At 38.3% G+C, this 18,223-nt stretch overlaps 2 protein-coding genes across 3 annotated transcripts; both read right to left on the reverse strand.

Annotated features, from left to right (window-relative positions):
* Window positions 1-3,378: 3,378 nt before the first annotated feature.
* LOC120110994 (E3 ubiquitin-protein ligase MPSR1-like) lies at window positions 3,379-4,936 on the reverse strand. The gene has a single exon (XM_039127228.1). The coding sequence runs from the start codon at window positions 4,387-4,389 to the stop codon at window positions 3,697-3,699; it is 693 nt and encodes a 230-aa protein (XP_038983156.1). The 5' UTR covers window positions 4,390-4,936; the 3' UTR covers window positions 3,379-3,696.
* Window positions 4,937-6,398: 1,462 nt separating this feature from the next.
* LOC103703010 (probable glucomannan 4-beta-mannosyltransferase 3) lies at window positions 6,399-15,219 on the reverse strand. Of its 2 annotated transcripts, none has more exons than XM_008785699.4 (10): window positions 15,020-15,219; window positions 14,597-14,952; window positions 14,414-14,512; window positions 11,230-11,482; window positions 9,033-9,143; window positions 8,539-8,675; window positions 7,808-7,921; window positions 7,520-7,719; window positions 7,107-7,301; window positions 6,399-7,028 (listed from the first exon to the last, which is right to left on the reverse strand). In XM_008785699.4, exons 1-10 carry the CDS (start codon window positions 15,141-15,143, stop codon window positions 6,866-6,868), a joined length of 1,752 nt encoding a protein of 583 aa, XP_008783921.2. In that variant the 5' UTR covers window positions 15,144-15,219; the 3' UTR covers window positions 6,399-6,865. The 2 variants fall into 2 exon arrangements, with proteins under 2 accessions (XP_008783921.2, XP_008783930.2); XM_008785708.4 differs by having other exon boundaries at window positions 6,616-7,028; window positions 14,597-14,949.
* Between the last annotated feature and the right edge of the window lie 3,004 nt (window positions 15,220-18,223).

The raw sequence follows: 18,223 nt of genomic DNA on the forward strand, positions 1-18,223 counted from the left end.
GCCATTGTTAGGTGAGCCTGAGGTCACCATTTTTAGGATGCTCCATGGGATCCTGGACCCTGTTCATAGGGTTCTCTGGGATGCCGACCAGCCTTTGCCCAGTCTGTTGGGACCCCTTTACCCAGCAGTTGCACTGGGGAGAGATTCCAATAGAAACTCAGGCTCTACCTCTTCTGAGTCTAAAGGCAATAATACAGTATTTTATTGGAAGGCCTACACTATTAATTATGATTTATATCACTAAATATTTAGAAATCAAATATCATGCATTTTGGTGGTCTCTAATCTAGTATCATAAAAACACAAATATGAACGATTTTTATTGTATTAGTAAACTAAAATATATGATAAAATAATTAAATTAATAATCTATTTTATTGATTATAGTCTATAAATGTTAAAATATGTATAGACTGAGAAGCAAAAGATTTTAATGCTCGGATCATAACAAAATGTGGTTTCATATCATTTTACTATGAAAATACATGTTTTTTTTTGTTTCTACGTATTTTTAGTGATATAAATTATGACAAATGGTGAGAATATTTAATTTGGATGCCCAATTTTTGATTTTGATCTCGATAGTAGCATACACCTCTTTTTAAAAGGAACAAAGTCTATCTTGCACTTGCACGAATATATATAAAAGAGAGAGAGAGAGAGAGCAAGCATGATTTGGCTACACTTGAGTGGATTTCTACTCAAATTTGATCAGATTTATAAATTGAAATATCTATATCGATGATCTAAGTAGTTGGATATGATCTACTATCTCTAAATTGCTTACATACGAAAAGTTATACGATTAAATATCTCTACCCTATGCTTTAAGTAGTCAAAAAAAAATGTATTTTGTTTGTATTATTCAAATTGTCCAAATTTTGATCAGTTGATACATAAGTTAAGGGTCTCCGAATTATATAAATTTTATTGTATAAGTAATCTAGAGATAGTAGATCACATCAAATAGCTCGGATCATCGATATGGAATCTCCTAAGTCTAATCTAAACTTAGCAGGGTTTAAGAATATATTCATATATGGATGCATATATATGTTGTGTGTGTGTGTGTGTGTGTGTGTGTGTGTGTGTGTGTGTGTGTGTGTGTGTGTTAAGAAGGTTAAGAAGGTTGCCAATCAGCCAGTCTAGTTGGCATCTAGACAAATCATATTACGATGTATCCGATAGTAATATGCTAGTTGAATCCAATATTAACATGTTTCCTTTTCTTTCAGTGTGAATGCCACAGTTCAAATATTGAATTGATGTTCTAGCACATTAGTATTCTATTGCAAGAACTTAACCGGAAAGAAATTATATAGCATTAAACAATATTAATAATGAGACATTCACAAAAGATATGTTATAAATCATGATGACCATTATCATGTGCTCCACGACCGTCTAGATAGCAGCAAGTAGGAACCACACATGTTTCATGAAATCAAAAGGATTGCTTGGAAAAGAATGATAATTTTCCCACAACTATCGTTGGTCATTGAGAGCCAGCTTTGCTCCCTACCTTTTATTATTGCTATTATTGTTATTTACTCGTTTGGGCTTCTGAATTTGCATATTTCCTTTTATTTGTTAATTCTACTATAATATATTTAACCAAGTAACTTTTTATTTTATTTCTCAATGCTTTCCTTTTACTTTAATCGGTGCATAACATGTCAACTGCCAACGTCCCTCAGAAACATTGATATTCTCAGAAACAATAGGAACTGCCAACGTTCTGTTGGGACTTTTTTTTTTTTTTTCTGAAATGACAAGAAAAGATTTCGAAGTAATATCTAATCTATTGGGATAATAAATTTTAAAAGTGTGAGCTTCTCAAATTCAAGATATTGGAATTGGTACATCTTAATGACTTCACTAAATCATCGGAATGTTTACTATCAGAAGTTGTACAACCTACCCCAGATGCATCGCATAGTTGCGTACCATATCAATCAAATTTTTCGTTCATGTAAGCTTCATACATCACGCGGCTTGTTTTGAATTATTGCTCCCTCTTTTTTATCAAATTATTTTTGCGATGTACCGCTGATGTGGTGCATCTGATGTAGGTATAATTTCTAATTTATTATACATTTTGAGTCTTTTTTTTTTTTGTTAAAACATGCATTTCATATATTACAGGTACAAATACATCCAATAAAATCGAAAAACAAAATATTCCAAAGTGCTTCGGGCATCTCTCTCTAGTCCATAGGGTATCTCCTAAGTGGCTCGCAATATATGCTGTCATCCAGCCGGTCGCCCCATTGGCCTATCATGTAGCCTGGAATGTGATACCCTCCCTCCCCATTTGGTTGGATAGAAATGAGGTCCAAAACGTGGCCCTGGAAAACCTGTCTTCAGCCATGGTGCCTTTAAATCACATCACATGTATTATCTTGCTCGCAAATTGCTTCTCATGTTATATTTTTTACACTCTCACATATGTAATGAAAAGAATGTGAAGTCCTGCACGTGTGTTGGATTTCTCTCTATTAGTACGTTGGAAGTTCAGCACGGGGACTCTCATGAATCCACCGAGCCCACTGCAGAGCGTTCTCTGAAGCTTCCAAAATCCAGCAGGTGATCCTCTAAACTCTAGTTTTGATATAGTATGAAGAAATGCTTCATCTCACACTGAGATTTATTTAGCAAGCGTTTTTTTCTTGAAATGTTAGGGATAAGGTTTGTATTTTGGCCCTTAATAAGACACCTACCCATTGTGTTTGGTAAAGAAAAAATCAGGTTTATACTAGCATGTCTGGCAAAGTAAAAGAAAAACTAAGGTTTACACCCATTCCAAGAAGATTATGTGGGAGATTATCAAGTAAACATAGTAGTGTGCTAGAGACAGAGTGCCTCTTTCTAAATGTTTGCTATTTCCTATCTCTACTATTATTTCTATCTTTAATAGATGTAAACATTTAATATTAAGAAAAATTACAGAAACGACCATTGAAATTTAGACGAAAAATATTTTGATGCAATGTGGCTAAGCTGTTTATCTCTATTAGAAATCATTATCATATAATGGTCATATGATAATAAAATAATTATAAATTTCAGGATATCTCTCCCTCAGTAAATTAGGAGCGGAATTTTAGTTTTGGTGGAAAGTTATTTAAGGTCAACTAACTTCCGCCATCCCTGCCGAATTCAGAAAAATAGTAGCTTTATCCTTTTGTAATGGAACCAGTTAAAGTTATTTAGCCATAAAGGAATATCTAACCCAAATTTTTTCTATATACATTCAAGGCCCTATCCTTTCTTTGTACATTTATACTCCAATCTCAAATGAGATTAGAAAAGGTGTCTCCATAATTTTCCCTCATGTAAAGAAAGAAACCAAGTCAAAAAATTTGATGCAAACCAAGAAATCACAATCTCATGAACATTTTATGCAACCTATAATCACAAGGATCCCGTGACATCATGCAAAAATCCATAACTGGTTATCTAATTGGGCCTCTCAAATTCAATCACAAATTAAAAAAATTTGAACTCTTAAGAGCTCACATCTATTAATCATGCCAAATCTAACATGCGAATCTAGATATCAATAAATGTTGACTAAAAATAAAAGATTGCTTCAGCTTTCATCAACTGCACATAATCTCTATAAACATAAAGGGAAAGAATCCCTTAACAAAAAAAAAAAAAAAAAATCAAATCCCAAAGCATCAACCTGCCTCCCTAATGATCGCTTGCTTCCTCCTCTCTTCCCTGTCCCCCGCTCAAAGCGATCGTAACCCAAACCTCCCTCCTCCTCCTCCTCCTCTCTTCCTCCGCCTCCCCTTCTTCCCCGCCGCCGCCGCCGCCGCCCTTCTTCGAGTCCCCCTCCTCCTCCGGCGGCATCCGGAACCGGCACACGGGGCACGACCCGTGCATCCCCAGCCACTTATCGATGCACTGCCCATGAAACCTATGCCGGCACGGCATCTCCTTCACCACGCCGGCGAGCTCATCCAGGCACACCGGACACTCCCCCACCTCCTCCCCCTCCTGCCCAACCTCCACCATCGTCATCGCCTCGATCGACGCCCTCGACGCCGGCGGCGGGCCGCCGGATCCTCCCCCGCCGCCGGCTCCCCTTCCTGACAGGAGCTCCGCCACCAGCTCCGGGTCCCCCTGGAGCACCACCATCCCCTGCGTCAGCGGATTTACCAGCACAATCCGGTCCGGCGGCGGCACCGGCCCTCCGTCAGCCGGCGGCGGCGGACCCATAACGCCGACGTAGATCGGGAAGAATCTCCTCCTCTCCCCGCCGCCCGCCGACTCCGCCGCCGCCTCCCTCACCCGCTCCGCCGCCTCGCTCTCCGACTCCGCCGCCGCCTCCCTCATCCGCTGCTCCGCGTTCGCCTCCTGGCTCTCCGACTCCGCCGCCATCTCACCTCGCGAGAGAGATTTTGGAATTCAGATTAGAAAAGAAAAGGAATAGAATTTAGAAGGGAGGCGGCTCGGGTGGGGGATTAAGAAGGACTGATGATGGAACTCTAGAATGATCTGGAAGTTTCCTTACAAGTCCAACTAAGCCAAAGTTTCGTAATTATTTATTTATTTATTTTTTTTTTAATTCTTTCTGGTTGATTCCAGAATCATGCTATCAATGTTTACCGACCTAAAAGTGACGTTTTCTTTCTTTGGAGATTTTTAATGCTATGGTAGTCTTGTTACGGTGCGTGAATAAATAAATGAATAAATAAATAAATAAATAAATTAAAGAGAGACAGCAAGAGTTGTCCTGGCGTCGATTTGGTCCTGCTGGCGGAGGAGGAGAGATTACCTCTTGCCTGGCTGGTGTTGGCTTGGGGTGGATGCGCCCAATGTTTTGCTTGCGTCCTTTTATTTTAGGCAAGGAAGAGAGATATTTTCGAGTTTGGAGCACTCCCGGTGCTGATACCGCACCGCTGGCATTAAATCATATCAAACATAGATTTTTATAATATCTAGTCTAACCTAACCTAATCTCCTTTTAAGACTATCAGTTCAGCTCAAATTTTATTCAACTTTTCCTTCTTTTTTTTTTCTCCCTCCCTTTGAAAGAGAGGAGGGGTGATTATTCCAACTAGCTTCATACCTGAGATCCTAAAACCAAATCAAGAATTCATAATGTAATTTGTGATGTAAATCTAAACTTGAATAGAGACGGTTTACTTCGAATATAATTAGATTTGGTCAGATTTTTCTGAAAAATAATTCTGTTATTCTGAAGGAGATGTGAAGCAAATGAGTAAATGGGTTGGAACTAGCTTAGGTTGTCCCGGGCCAGATATTTATGAATTCCGAAACCAAATTTATTTTTTTAAGAAAACCAAATTCAATCCGCTGAAAATAGAAATATAAACCAAACCAAGCCCAAAATGCATATTAGGTTTGGTTGTGTTTAGCGACGCAGGACTTGTCAACTTCTCTTAGTGGAGGTGACAGCATAAATCCCCCACCACCTTTCTTCCAAGTTTATCTGGAATTCAGAACCGTGGGCGCACTAGTTTGTTTGCAAGCTTTGGGCTTATCATCTGGCCAGACGATGAAGCTCCTATCCACACGACTAACTCTTCTGTCTGGCACGTGGACTGCTATGTATTTTCATCCCTGAAACAAAGGTGGCTATGTCCCATCCGCAGTTGGCCAGCTTGGCCCACGTCATTAACTGGGTCCAGTCATTCATTGGATACGCTTACCAAAACCCAAAATAAAAATTAGCATAAAAATAAATAATAAATATATTTTTTTTATAAAAAAGGAGAAAAATAAAGATAGACTATTACACTAGGCGACACACCACCAAGTGTGCAGAAGCTCGGCCTGCTAATTTTTTCTCTTTTGATGAACTTATAAGCGGAAAATCAAGAAGTTGCTAGGGTGTGGAGCGTACAGAGTTTTTTTTTTTTATATTATATAATGCTGGCGCTAAAGACGTACGGACACGCCCAATAAAAGAGCGTAGAGAATTTTCAGACACCTTCATTTGCAAACACTTGGCTTCACGTACCTCGAACCAAAAACGAGAAAGAAAGGAAAATTATCAGCTTTTTTATAAACTCATTCTTCACTTGCATCCGCGTAGCTAAAACCAAATAGGCATCGACTGGATCCCAGTGATTCTGCATGGACTTCCCTGCAAGCAAACTATTTCTTGGGTATTCACAAACACGACAAAGTCCAATAACATGCGCCTGATGCTCGAGTCATCAGGTTCGTTCACTTCTATGTATGTATGGACAATTGGACATGCATCTCATCTTTTGTTTGAAGAAAAAATCCGTCACAACTACGACTAGTTTGTCATGATAGTTCAGCAGCATTGATCAGCTCCATACACGACAGAGCTTTGCTGCAGATGAGTGCTATATTTGCTTCCTACCAGTGTAGTTGCTTACATGAAACAATGCATCAGCCACCACAACCAGAACAACGATATCATTAACCAATGGTTAAAATTCAAGTTTCCTCAAAAAAAGAATCCCTCAAAAAAAATAAAAAAATAAAAATCAAGTTCCGGCTTTGAAAAGAGAGCCGGGGGCATACAATGTCATTTTACCTCCTTTTCCTCTCTTCTACATATAAAAATAATGCATTCATATAGTCATCAAATTTATGCTTCTACCTGGCAAGAAGAATGGTGGAACTTCATGTTAGATGAAACATGAAATCACCGGAACAAGGGCTCCAAAAATCTGGCCCTTCTTTCTTTAATTTTTTGTGGCCTCTGTTTGCCTATACTGTTACAAATGAGCAATTACTGAACTCGGGTTTCCCTGTCAAGTGTCAACAGCTTCTTCTCTCATCATATGCGATTTTTATGATCTAGCAAAAGAATTGTCAGAAGTTATAGAAATGATGACTAACTGTGCTGGCATTGCTATGAGTTGGGGGTGAAGGTGCCAACATAACCAAAGCCGACTACCAAAAATGCAAGAGCTTGGAGGCAGATATAAATGTAGTAGTAATTTTCTCCAAAAGCAACATTGTAGCATGCACAAAAGAAGAGGAAGACTGCGAAACCAATTTCTGAGAACGTGAATCTGATGAAAGAATGCAAGACGCTGATGTCAGTAATATGTCCATCTGATGTAAACATATACGATATGCATTGGTGTTACCTGTCTCTCAATCTGATCGGATGCTTTTCGAGTATCTGGGTCTCAGGCTTTCCCTTGAGAGTATCTCCCAGTTTCTCTGTCACAACCCACTCATTTACACCTCCAGCCTCAAACAGACCAACCATGGTTGCTTTCATCCGGTGCATGGACATCACATTTTCAAAAAGAATCCAAAATGGCATAAGATGGATCGACCTATTGACAGCCAAATCAAAGCATAACATGTTAAAGAAATTAAGAAAATGGGCAGTTTGTGCACATGTTTTTGCTTAAAAGGACAATAAATGTAAGATCAAATAGTCAGTGATTATGTTAAGAAGACGGTGGGGCTACTTTTAAGATGTGACTCTACTACTCAAAAGCAGTTCATCAGGGGAAAAAGAATATTTAAATAATTTTTGAAAGTTTCAGACCTAGGATTTCTGATGGCATTGAGAACCGTAATGGTTGTTGGGATATAAACCACTCCCCAGGTAGGAATGCTGACTTCGGGAACCAGAACCGACACTGGAATTACAATACAGTAGAGAATAAAGGTGACGATATGGGCTACAACCTTCCTCACAAAGAAAAAACTGTAAAGCACGTGAAACTTCTTCCAAAATGATACCTCCTGTTGCATATAAAGAACATATCAGATAATACAAAACACAATTTTCTACATAATATCCTCATACCCTGCACCTTGCAAGAATGCTTACCTTGGTCATTACAGTCTCTATGGCCACCTTCCTGAATAAATTTGCTGCCCCGCAAGTCCACCTATGCTGTTGATGGCGGTATGCCTTAAAAGTACTTGGCAGTTCACTTCTGACCTACAGTCAATGTTAACATCAAAAACAATTGGTTTCATCAGAGATTTGCAGATTAAAACGCTTGACAGAATGTGGTACACAGACAATAACCTGTCAGAGAGTCAAAGTGAAACTGAGATGATTTCATAGCCTACAGAATATCTGGTAATTGTCAGTGCTCCCGATACTACAAGAATGAATAATCTAGTGGGAAGTTCGTCAACCCTTTATTTTGCAGAAATAGTTCAAATTCATACATTATATACGTATATATAAGCTAGGTTAAACAACTTTATCCGGTAATAGGCCATTGGTGATCTTCAATTTTTATTTCGCTGGATTCCGGAATAGCGCCAGTCATAACTTGAAGGTCTGTGATCCCATCTTGCATGGATCGATTTGTCAATTTTATTCAATTGGTGCAATTTTCCTGTAAGGACAGCGATAAAACTTGAAAGATACAAATGAAGACACTTAAACCATTATCCACGGTTTCACTTAAAGTGAGGCATTCATCAAACCATGACAATGGTTAAGACTTAAGAGAACACGACTTTGTTTTTTTCCACATAAACTAGGTTACAATGTCCCGTACCTCAAACTTCAAAAACAAGCTTGAACTAAGGCAGATTTAATACCTTAATATCACCAACGTATACAAATTTCCATCCTTTAAGACTTGCCCGAACAGCCAAGTCCATGTCCTCTACTGTAGTTCGATCCTTCCAACCTCCAGCTTCATCAATAGCTGATTTCCTCCACACACCAGCAGTTCCTATAAACAGATCCAATATATAAGAAGCTATCAATCTAAAGAGGTTAAGTCTTAGTATATCAAAAAAAAAAAAGAAGTGGTTAAAGTCCTAGAAAAAACATCATTTCTTGCAGAATGTGTTTTCAGCTTATCACTTTTGTTTAGTTCCTATTCCATTTTTAAAGCATCCGGTTGATTTGCTTCAGTACTACTTAATCGAAGTTCAAGTCATTTTTCTATAAAATAACAAATACCAAAAAGAAACTTACCGAGTTATCTTAACAAAAAAAAGAGTGCAAAATTGATATATCTACTAGGACAATAAACAAATTTCTATTCCAAATAATTAAACTGAGATTAAAAGGAGTGGCAGTTTACCATTAAATCCGAAGAAGCCAAAGGTGGATGAACCTGCTTCCTGCTCCACTTTGAAGTGGTAATCTAGGGTCATCTTTTGTATCCTTGTCATCAAGCACTCAGTAGAATTCACTGCAAAATCGTCCGGGAAATGCCACGTCAGCAACTTCCTGTCAATTAAAAACAGAAATATCAGAACGAATAAAAACTTTTTTTGAAAAAACTTGTTGAGGAAACTTTGCAGAAAGAGTATCAAGCCTCATACATCACCAAGTGTAAGGCAAAATTGCTGCGATGACTCATTAATTTTAGCATACATGTTATTCACTCTCTGTCTCTTTTTTTTTTTTTTTGGTGCAATGGGGTGGTGAGGGAGGGGAGGAGAGAGGAGGGGTGGAAAGGGGGCATTGATAGTCCCTTACTAGGTCTGGAATTGTTGGGTTTCTGCTTACATCGCCATTAGAAAAGCCAGATTAGCCAAGTCCCATTTGGAGTTGATTATGGGACCCATAAGGATAGGACAAAGTCCTTGTCTAACTTGGGTAATAAGAGAACTGATGCCTTCTCTCAAGTCATATAAAGAGGGACTGCAGTGTCTTTTATGCAGGAGTGGAACAAGGTTAGATTTCTTGGCAAAGTCTTGTTCTTACATTTATCTTTCTTATATTTTTTTGGATTATTTTCCTTGGTGAACTCTTCTAAAAGGCCCAATACTATATTTATTATAGTGGATCTCTCACTCCTCCGGTGGATATCCAAATTGTTGGTGACTCACGTTAAATCTTGTAACGTGACAGATTTATTTTCTATTATTTTTTTATCATTTTATTTAGCTGTTCCTGGGGTTATAACAAGAAGGACTTGAACCTATCCATCCCCTTTTCACCATGAGTATGCTGACTTGACAAAGATCATATATGCGGTGAACCCATAGATAGCCACACAAATAATTCTCTTAGACGACTCAAGATAACTGCTTCTACGAAAAAATAACATGCTGTTTAAACAAATGGAAAGTAAAAAATCTTCACCAAACAGTACATGAAATGATTTTTAACAAACAGGAAGCAAACATCAGGAGAAAAAAGGCAAGAAAACAAGGTAGGAAAGAAAGGCCAACAGGCAAATTGTTTCATCATCCTCAAACCAGACGTTTATGTTTATAGGAATGCGATGAAAATGGCACCTGAAGGAACTCCACATTTGACTGTGGAGTCAAAGTTACAGCCATACAGAACACTTCTCCCAATTAAAGCATCCCAGCTAACTTTTCACATTCTTCTTTCAACCCTCAAATTCTTGCAAGTGTTATCTTTTCCTCAATTTTTTTCATCATTCTTGAGCTCTCAATGGCCAATTCTAAATTCATGATTCAACTTCCCTAGAACTTAAATTACAAAATGAATAGAGAGTATTTTGTTCTATTTGGTTGATCATGAAGATCTCATATCCACTTGTCTAGGCCACTTTCCAAGTCAAATTGTCTCGGGATAAAATTCCACCATTTGCATTTCATCACCACATATGCATCTATTAAACTTTCCTTGTGCTTAAAATGCAACCTAATTATTCAGAGTACTGTGTTCTATTTAGCCAAACTTTATGATTATGTAGCTTGTTTTAAACATCTAGTGTTTTAAAAGTTTAACTGTTTTTCTATAAAGTCTACTTATCAGATTAGGCTGCATGTTTGCGTTGACAAGATAGATTTCACTAGGGCTAAATTAATGTCATCTATGGAGATGAATTAATGAAGCTTTGAAGTGGATTCAGAATTGCAGACACATTTACCTAAGTTTAGATTCAACAGGGAAGACAGCATTTTCTGTCTACCAGTAAACAGGAGTTTCTGCATGTCTTCAAACTTGAAGTCTTTCTTTTTTTTCCCTTTTGTTTAGCTGAAGGTACAGTCTTGTGCTTAGGTATGTGAGTCACTCAGAAAAATGCAATGCCTACATATGCATGCATAAATATAATGATTCACAATTTAGATCATGTCCTACTTAATGGAAAGTAGTTTTAAGCTGTCTTAGCTGAAGTAATGGCATCCATTATTTTTGGAACTCAAATCACTTGGCAATTTAGATATACAAAATAGATGCAGTCTGGAGCTAGCACATTATGAAATGAGTCATTAAGTAACATAGTAAAATTCTTTTATATGTGAAATTACTGCTATGGATATTGAAGCTTATGCCGAAGAACGTGTTGATCTTACCAAAATCCCAACGTGCTTGAACAAGAGCAATATTTGGATTATACACCAGAAAAGGGATAGCCCTCATAAGAAAGTCAGATTCTGGTTGGAAATCAGAGTCAAAGATGGCAACAAATTCACATTGTTGAACATAGCTATGTTCCATTCCTTCCTTTAGAGCACCTGCTTTGTACCCTTTCCTGTTGCCTCTGACCTCATAATATATATTCATGCCTTTACTTGCCCAAAACTTGCATTCCAGTTCCACTAGATCCTAGCATGGAAATTTTGCAAAAGAAAATTAAGAGCATTAGAAAACTCAAATTTTTTAAGAAAGAAAATTAATTTGCTAGCCTATTTATCTGGCAGATAGAATTGGAAATTTGGAATCATTAAAGTATTTGCTGAAAAACCGTAAACTTACAATTAAGACAGGTTAAACTACTTGGCTGCAACAACCCCTTAGGTAAGGTTTGGACTCAAAGGTATATCTTTGATATGTAATAATATATCAATGCCAATTTTCAAGGCAGGTTTCCTCGAATTAATTGGGTGCCAGATACCAACAGCTTCAGATGTCAAGATAAGCCATGTAAGAACCAGAACCTTGAGTTTATTGTTACTCCCATGTCCATAGAAAATTGGCATGAGGGTTTAATTTTATTTATTTATTTCTTTTCGATGTTCACTATTCCAATGCAATCTCTTCATAGGTGCCCTGAACATAATTTGTTACTGTGATGTGTTATGATGACCCAAGTATTTGGGATGAGTCTTGAAGGTTGGTAATGATTATGTGATATGATGTGCTATCAATGCTTATTTTAATGAAAGGTACCATCAAAGATATAGTTAAACGCTAACTTTAGCAGCATATGCTTGCTGGATAAAAAACAATATCATAAGAGCCTAGTGGAAATATGCTGTATGTAAATTTCGATCATTGGCTATGATTATTGATACTTGTTGATGCATCTGAAAACATCAACAGATGCATGATTTTTAGAATTGTAACAAATAAATAGAATATATATCTAAACTGAGTTCTGTTCACAAAGAAAAAGAAGGTTACATCAATGATATAATCAAGGAGCAGAAGGAACTGTATGCTGGGTCACAAATCTTAACCTACTCTAGAACCTGATAAAGATGGGCTAAGAGGCTTGGCATAGTTGAAAGGTAGTATCCAAATTCCTTAGAACTTTTAACAAGTGTGAATAGCCACACCATAGCAATACACACTGCCATTCTTTGTAGGTGATTCCAACCAAAATTATACTTTGAAATGCTGTACTATATACTAAGTGGCCTGAGCTGAGGTCATACACTAATGGATTATAATGATTTTAAAGAGAAGATGGTTGGGAAAATTACCATGGTTTAACCAAGTTGACCTGTCTACTGATCTTGAGTTAAGCAGAAAGCAGAACTTCAAAAAAAAAAGAAAAAAGAAAAAGCTAAACCTCCAGCAATGATATCTTTCTTTTAGTTGTACTTACAATGCAGACATTGTAATCCGAATTAACTAGAATTCACTTAGTTGCAGCTAATTCAGAGGGTTCTTTATATTGACAAGCGTATGTTCAACTAACTAAGAAACAAAAAGAACAAAAGACCATAAGGAATAATTTATTCATATTTTCAGATGAAATTTGGGCCACTAAGCATAAAATATCTTCAGAAGAAAAACTTGATGAAACTGCCAACCGGTGGAGGTCATTTGAACCAATTTGAACCATATCGTATAAAAGAAACATCAAAGTTCAACAAAATTATCCCGTCCACTGCCCATTTAAGCATCATGCTGTATATCCAATCACTACAGAATATTTTCAGGTAAATCACCATGATTCTATATTAATGGTATTACAAATAACTGATTAGTCCTTTGAGTACAAATAACATTTCTGTCTTTGACTTGCTAAATCAATTTTTCATACGCAATTTTTCGCTTTGGAATCAGCATGCTCACGGCAGACAGAAGGCCTCATTATGGCAAAGTTAGGAGGAGCAAATAATCATGTCCTAAATTGGGAGGAAAACCAAACTCCTTTGGACCATAATCTCAATGAAAAACTTGTGAACAATTACCACCCAGTCAGCCCCTCCTCAGATTAGGAATAAATAATGAAACCTCCAAAAAGAATATGACAAATGCTACACCCCCACCAAACCTTAGGACTTTTCTCACAGTTCTTCCATTTTCAGAAGTAAAATCATACTCTCACAAGTAAGGACCACCCGCACAGCATCCTTCTTTCCATGTCTCTTTCCATATTTGTTTTCACAAAGTTTGTCTCGATGTCATTTTCTTAGAAAATCCCCTGGGCAAATTCGGATGCCATCACCCAACTTATTAAAAGAAGTCCGTCTGCAGCTCACCACAGTTTTTTATCTCGAACCTAGACTGACCAAAGGATTAACAAAACAGGCCACTCATTCTGACCAACCCAATAACAACAAATTTACCATGCGAGACAAGTATAACTTCGAAAGTTAAATTGACATAATTTTGTCTCACACACCAAAAAGAAGGAAAACACAACTCCACCAATAGTTTATATCAAGTTGATATAATGGGACAAGATTAGCAAGGTTAGTATCCTAGGACCTAACATCAGATGATCCCACAATTCCCACGGACTCCAAGGGGCAGGAGGAAGTCATTAAACAGGTCCGGTCGTTAGCCGTCTAACTCACAACCACCCATGTACGACCAACCCGCGCGCCTATTGTTTTCTCATATATAAAATTTTAAGCGCACGCCAGCCAAGCCACAAGCCTAGGGATAAAAAACGTTTCGCGATGTGTGGGGCCCACGTGTTCACAATTACAGGGATACTTTCCATGTGACGCGATACGGTAACTTTCGTCAGCCGCATTTTTTACCCTTCCATTATTAGGTCGAAGAAGGTAAAATAATGATATTCTCATCCGATGCTTTTCTTGTAGCAGGAAAACAAAAAAAAACAGTAGACTACAACTCAGTGGAAATATAAAAATACTGGGTGAAAATAACATTATCTCACCCGATCGAACAATTAAAATTTGTAAAACAATGTGAGGTGGGAAAATGTAAAATAATGGGTGAAATTATCAATTATCGAAATGTAAATGTAGTTAATTAGCGAATCTACCTGGTTAGTGATATATATTTATATGCTGTAATAATCCACCTACTAATCGAGATTATGATGCAATGTACCTTGATCGTTGGATCCGTGGAATCGTCGAGCACTTGGATTATGATTCGATCCGACGGCCAGGAGAGCCCACAAGCTGCCCCAATAGATAGCTTGTACACCTATGTGCAACCAACCTTTCCCCCATTAATCCCCACAGCGACTGCAAATAAACCTAGAAGAGAGAGAGAGAGAGAGAGAGGCACCTCTATCTCATTGTACATGGGGATCTGGACAAGGACCATGGGGTAGCCCAGATTGCCGGACTCGAGATCGCCCTTGATGGGCTCCCATTTGTACCGCTTCTCCGGTCGCCGGCGGAGGAGCTTGACGGAGAGGCTGAAAGCGGCCATGGAGACCACCTCCACCAGCAGCATCACCGACATCGCCAGGCACAGAACCACAGCTGCTCGCAGCAGCGGCGCCACGGCCATCTTCCGCGCCACCCTCCACGCCACCACGATCCGATCCAAGAAGTCCCCCTCCTCCCATCGCAAAAAGAACCCCAATCTCCGCGAGATCGAGACCCGGACGGACCGAGAGACGTTCCCCAACCAATCTTCTACTCAAATGGAAGCAATAAGAACCCTTGGATGATTTGAGAGGAGGAAGAGGAGGAGAGGGTTTACCTGCGTCTAAGGAGGTCGAGAGGAGGAGCGCGGTGGCGGCGTCGCTGGTCGCGGTCGCGGCGGCGGTCGCGGTCGCGGCGGCGAGGACGATGAAGAGAGCGACTCTCACGGCACTCGCCTTCATTTCTTTCTTTTTTCCTTCCTTTTCCGCCCGCCGCTCTCCTCACTCCAATTCTTCCGCTGGTTTTTGAGCTATGGGGTGCTTTTCCTCCACCGTCCCTACTTATAAAAAAAGTAAGATAGGTCTGGGGCCACGTTTGCGCTGCATTTTCTCGCATAATGTTCTCGCACCTCGCAAAGGGACATAAAAATGGGACCTATTTCTTTATGGCACCGTTCTCTTTGATTGGATCCCTTCGTTCTTACGTTTTGCCGGTGCGCAAATTTTTGTTATTCGGATTGGCTGTGAGATTATCTGCAGCGATTCCAATGAGGGTCGGGCTACTCTGAATAATCGGTTGCATTCGCGCGAAACAACGGTGTACCTTTTTCCGCAAGAATCCACCGTTGGATCGCACAATGGAAGCTTCAAGATCTGTAGAAGCCGCGAAGGGAGAAATCAATTGAGTTCCGTGTGAGATGCGATCCAACGGTCGTGTAGCCAAAACAATGATCAATCGTTCTTTCGCGCGAAAGATACAACCCGAACCCGGTGGAGAATTGGGTACGTGATAAGATGTGAGTGGTTTAGCGCAGGTGTGGCTCCATAGTATTTTAGGGGATTGGGCAGGGCTCCCTCTCAAAGCAGGTCAGTCAGGGGGCCATCTCCGCCGTCCATTTCATGGATGTAAATCTAGACGTCTGATGCTTGTAGAATTTAGGTAGACATATGGAAGCGCGAAATAAAACTGGAAAAATATCCCCTCATTCAGCTTTTTTTTTTTTCCTATTAAACGTTAAACAAGAGTAATTATAAAGGTTACTTTTTAATTTTGTAAGAAATATTCAGCTGGAAATCATGGAATGGTTTTATTTAATAGTGCTTTTGGTTTGCGATCGGAATGGCCATGTTCTTCGACGCGTTTGATTCGTGGCTGAAATCGGAGTTGGAGTCGGAATAAAATTTGAATATTTTAGAAGAGCCGAACTTGTGTTTTAGATGCTTGGAGTGCTTTCATTCTTTTCTGAAATCGAGATTTCTCCCAATTAAATGGCAAGAATATCAGTCATTTATTTTATTTTTCATTCTAGCAAATTTTTTTTCGACCAAATATGCCCTAAATATATTGAGCTAGCATGGATCTTTATTCTAATTTACTATTTCTTTTTGAATAACTGGGATGATAAAATTTGTTGCCGGAAAGAAAGAAGTTCTTTGAGATGCCATTGTAGAATTAGTGGCTTCGTCCACAACGAATACAAATATAATTGTTCCGAGACATGCTGCCATCTTCAACTTGGGCTTTTCTTCATTTTGCTTTTAGAAATTCTAATCATTTGAAACCTAATTGCCATGCACCTGGTATCCTATGCAGGCATCACATGGATGGCACCCACAGAGCAATCTAAATTATTGTATGAGGAAGTTTGGATTTTATATATTTTTCCTGAGCAAACACATGAGTGTCATGCGGAAAACGTCCACAGTTGATCGATTGAGGGCGGTCCAATCATTCAAATCACCTTTTCGTTTTAAAGAATTTTACTCGGTTAACTTATCCATGGAACAAGGGTTATGCCTCTATGTTGTGCCTCTCCTAGATTCCTTTAATAAAAGTTTTCCCAACTTACAAGGCACAAAAGGGAACGAGCATACAAGTAGCGTATGGCAGGATGGTGCCCGTTAAAAATGAAAATTTTTTCACATTTGATTTTCTATTTGATTTTGTCTTGAGTCTAAACCATCTTCGGAAGAGAAAAATAACAAAAATAAGAAGCGAGAATTCAGATTGCACGGAAAACAGGATTTTGTTACATACATTATCTTCGTGCTACGTGATGGTCCAGTCCACTGGATCAGCCCAAGTCCCCTTCCAACCCCCCACCCCAAAAATGGTAAAAGAAAAGGCTGTATGCCTTGCACCAAATAATTGATTTATAAGATAATAAATCTTATAATTCATTTAATTGACATTTTAGATTTCAATTACAATAATTAATTTATTAGCACAAAATTAGTAATCAATTATTCTAATAAGATATTAAATCTTATAATTCATTGATTTGACATTTTAGATCTCAATTACAATAATTGATTTGCTGGCACTGAATTAGTAATCAATTATTCTAATAGGATAATAAATCAATTCTAATATATATATAATTCATTGAATTGACAAATTAGATTTCAATTATAATAATTGTTTTGCTAGCATTAAATTTAGTAATCAATTATTACTAATTCGAAAAATTCAAACGAAAAATTCGAAAATTAGTTAATCCATAATAACAAATTTAAGTTTGCACTTAGGTTTTTCTAAAAATTGAATTTGTGTGATTTCTAGTGACTATATCCACTAACTAATAGTGTCAAAGAAAAGCTTGTCAAAAAGGCATACGTGCCTAAGAAAGTCTGGTACTTGAGTGAGCCTAGTGCTCCACCACCAATCTTGAGCTGATATGGCTATTAGTTTTTTGGATATATCAATTAGATATCTAAAGTTCAATATAAATATTAGTGTAATTTTTTGACATGAACTTTTTACCTTCATTCAGGTTTCTGTTCCTTCTCTTTAACTTTGAACCTCTGGCCTCAAACACTAATGACCACCTTAGTGCCAAACCTGAAAAATTTGATGAACATAACTTTAGGAGGTGGCAGAACCAAATGCGGTTTTGGCTCACCACATTAGAGTTGATCTCAGCCATAGGTAAAAGCACTACTGAAGTTGATAATGGGTCTAATCCAACTACTTCACGATATGCTACTCGCCAAAACTCAATCTCCTTCAACACTTAACCTTCTGCCTCCACCAGCACACCCTCTAGGACACCTGATGAGATAGACTATCATTGCATCCATAGAATCCTAGGTGCCCTTTCTGAGAGGCTGTATGATATCTATTACATAACCAAGAGTGCCAAAGAACTCTGGACACCCTAGATAGCAAATATGGTTTTGATGATGCTGGGGTAAAGAGGTTCAAGGTCTCCGACTTCAATAATTTTAAGATGGTAGACTCAAAGCCTATGAATAACCAAATCCATGATTTTGAAATCTTGATTTACCAGCTTAGGGCTAATGGAACCAATTTGGATGAATCA

This window comes from Phoenix dactylifera, chromosome 6 (assembly GCF_009389715.1).
Source record: "Phoenix dactylifera cultivar Barhee BC4 chromosome 6, palm_55x_up_171113_PBpolish2nd_filt_p, whole genome shotgun sequence".
Taxonomy (NCBI): domain Eukaryota; kingdom Viridiplantae; phylum Streptophyta; class Magnoliopsida; order Arecales; family Arecaceae; genus Phoenix; species Phoenix dactylifera.